The sequence below is a fragment of the Podarcis filfolensis genome (assembly GCF_964270895.1).
Source record: "Podarcis filfolensis genome assembly, chromosome: 11".
In the NCBI taxonomy this organism is placed as follows: domain Eukaryota; kingdom Metazoa; phylum Chordata; class Lepidosauria; order Squamata; family Lacertidae; genus Podarcis; species Podarcis filfolensis.
Window position 1 is genome coordinate 29632687 of NC_139613.1, and position 2628 is coordinate 29635314.

The following is a 2628-nucleotide window of genomic DNA, read 5'->3' on the forward strand; positions in this document are numbered from 1 at the left end:
CCATAGCACTAAATAAAATCACAGGAGCAGCAAAACAGGAGTGCAACGAGGCACACTTTGATAAAACTGACCTGGTGTAGAGAGCCTTCTTCACCAAGTGGTGGCAGCTGTCAACACCAAGCAAAACTGCTGGTGGACTTCTGACCTGGCCAGGAAGACAGGGAAGAGCCAATTATAGGACCTATTTGTCTGGTTATGACAGCTGGCCAAAGCCTGGCATCTGTATGTCACTGCGGGCAGACTGAAGCACTAATTCATATTATTTGTTCCTCTGCACAAGCCCACCAGTGGCCTTGCGTACTCTCAGCTGCAAAGTGACAGCAATACTTTTGAACCACAGTTTTTAGGAATTCTAGGCAACTAAAAAAAAAAAAAGAGTACCTGTGCTTAATGTAAGTTAGGCTCTACATGTGACCTAGAATAAAATTCAGTACCCAAGAGTAACCACTCACGTACTCTTTGACTCCTGAGAATAAAGAAAATCAACAGCCCAGGAAAAACTAGGTGAGCAGGCCAGCCAGCCAGGTGGTTTTAAAATATGGAGCCAAATGCAAAATGTTTCACATTTAGAAGGAATGCTCACTTGCCTTTGTCTCAGGTGCTCAGTAAATGAGCAACACCTGTTCTAAGCAAGACCTTATCACCAAGCCAAAACCTCAATAGACAATCCTCAGTCTCTTTGGTTCCTATTTGTTCAAGTATATGTGGATGTTTTCAAGAAGCAATCTCTGCTCCTTACATAGAAGTGTCAGGGATACCCTTTTATTATATTTATGACCACTGTGGAAATAGTTTCTCATATGGTGGGGGAGATATGTCACTGTAAAGGTCTTCATTCAGCATCTCTTTCTGTTCTTGGGAAACTTGTCACTTGACCTGGAAATGTGATGAAGGGAAAGGAAGAATTTTATAAACTGAAAAGCAAAAATTCAGGTGCCTAACAAAAGCAGGTATCTTATTTTTTAAAAAAACCCCAAACTCCCCCCCCCTTTAATGCAGGTTGCACAGCCTGCGTCTGCAGAGAATGATAGTCACAAAACACCAATGCATTATTTGGGGACAGGTAAGTCCCAGTGTGAGAACAGCTGTGGAGCTTATAAGGGCATGCAGTGCAGATCTGCTCTTCTAAACTAATTTCCAAGACCATAGGAAGGGGAGGGGATATACTTGCCCAGTGCTGAGGAAAGCATATTCTGAGTATGCTCAGAAACACCTTTCCCCCATACCATTACAGGTTTCTGGCATGAAAAATAGATTCTGGGGTAGAAATCTAGAGTTCTATATTAATCCACTCCTAATGCTACTTTGACAAAATGAAAATAATTCTGTGTCGGAGGTAACAGATACATTTTTTTAAAAAAATTGGGATTGTACTTAGCAGAGAAAAATAACAACACATAGAAGATTAAAATGCTCCATGAATGCCGCATCATTAATTAATTGGAACGGCAATATCTGTGAACCAGTTATGGCTGCTGCTTCGGGCAATGCTCTTATTTCAAGTCAGTAATTGAAATTCTGTCTGAGCAAAGACTACGCCAATGCTTCATTAACGCCACTAACCAGTGCATGTAAAAGACCTTGCAATTGAAATGCAGTGTACACATAGTAACTTACCTTCCGATTCTGGTGTCTGCAGGAAGATAAGCAGAGTAATTTTCATCTGTAGAAAAAGCAGAGTTATCCAGGGGGTTGACATTATAGTAACAAGGAGGGCTCAAAGTGGAAATTAATGGCCTGGAGAATGGAGGAATTCCAGGATGACTCAATACTTGATGAAAATTCATGCCAATACCTTCCTGGGCTGAATAAGGAGGGATGTACTGCACCACTGTAGCACCGTGGAAGTTTATAGCCTGGCTAATCCTACTGAAAACAACAGATTGTCCAATAGGAGTCTGGCCTGTGTCAGATGCTGTTCCTTCATTTGAGCTGCATGATTTGCAAGCAATCATTTTAAACATGCACACAGCAATCAGCAAAAAAGTCACGTCTACTGAAAGCACAATAGGCCCGAGCAACTGAGTCCATTCGAAGCGAATGACCCTTTCATATTTTGCACATCCCATCATGGTGAATATAATTCCTACTAGCCCCAAGAACGCACCAGATAAAAGTAGTGTGGCACCAGCTTTGTGGTCATCAGACACCATGAGTTCAGAACTGCTCGGCTAACAAGGAGTGAAGGAAAACACGCAGGGGGAGGCATCTTTAACAGCGCTCCATTCCATTACTGTGCAAACCTGTCCTGGAATGCCTAGGAAGGAAGATGTCCTTGGTAGGACGTACCAAGTTTGCACTAGTTATACAAGAACTCTGTTCACAATAGCGCAGTTGGGTAACATTAGACTCTGGACTTAATCATCTCACGGGGGATAGGAAGGGAAGCTGTTTACTTATTTATAAATATATGTATACATACATAAAAAGGTAAAGGTACCCCTGGCCATTAAGTCCAGTCACGGACGACTCTGGGGTTGCAGAGCTCATCTCGCTTTACTGGCTGAGGGAGCCGGTGTTTGTCCGCAGACAGCTTCCGGGTCATGTGGCCAGCATGACTAAGCCGCTTCTGGCGAACCAGAGCAGCACACGGAAACACTGTTTACCTTCCCACCAGAGTGGTACCTA

At 43.0% G+C, this 2628-nt stretch overlaps 1 protein-coding gene across 1 annotated transcript; it reads right to left on the minus strand.

Moving 5' to 3' along the window:
- Nucleotides 1–967: 967 nt before the first annotated feature.
- On the minus strand, nt 968–2628 carry TMEM174 (transmembrane protein 174). Its single transcript, XM_083577457.1, has one exon. The coding sequence runs from the start codon at nt 2151–2153 to the stop codon at nt 1614–1616; it is 540 nt and encodes a 179-aa protein (XP_083433583.1). The 5' UTR covers nt 2154–2628; the 3' UTR covers nt 968–1613.

Coding starts and splice junctions, on each gene's coding strand:
- TMEM174 (XM_083577457.1), bottom strand. CDS start 2,153: ATGGTGTCTGATGACCACAAAGCTGGTGCCACACTACTTTTATCTGGT.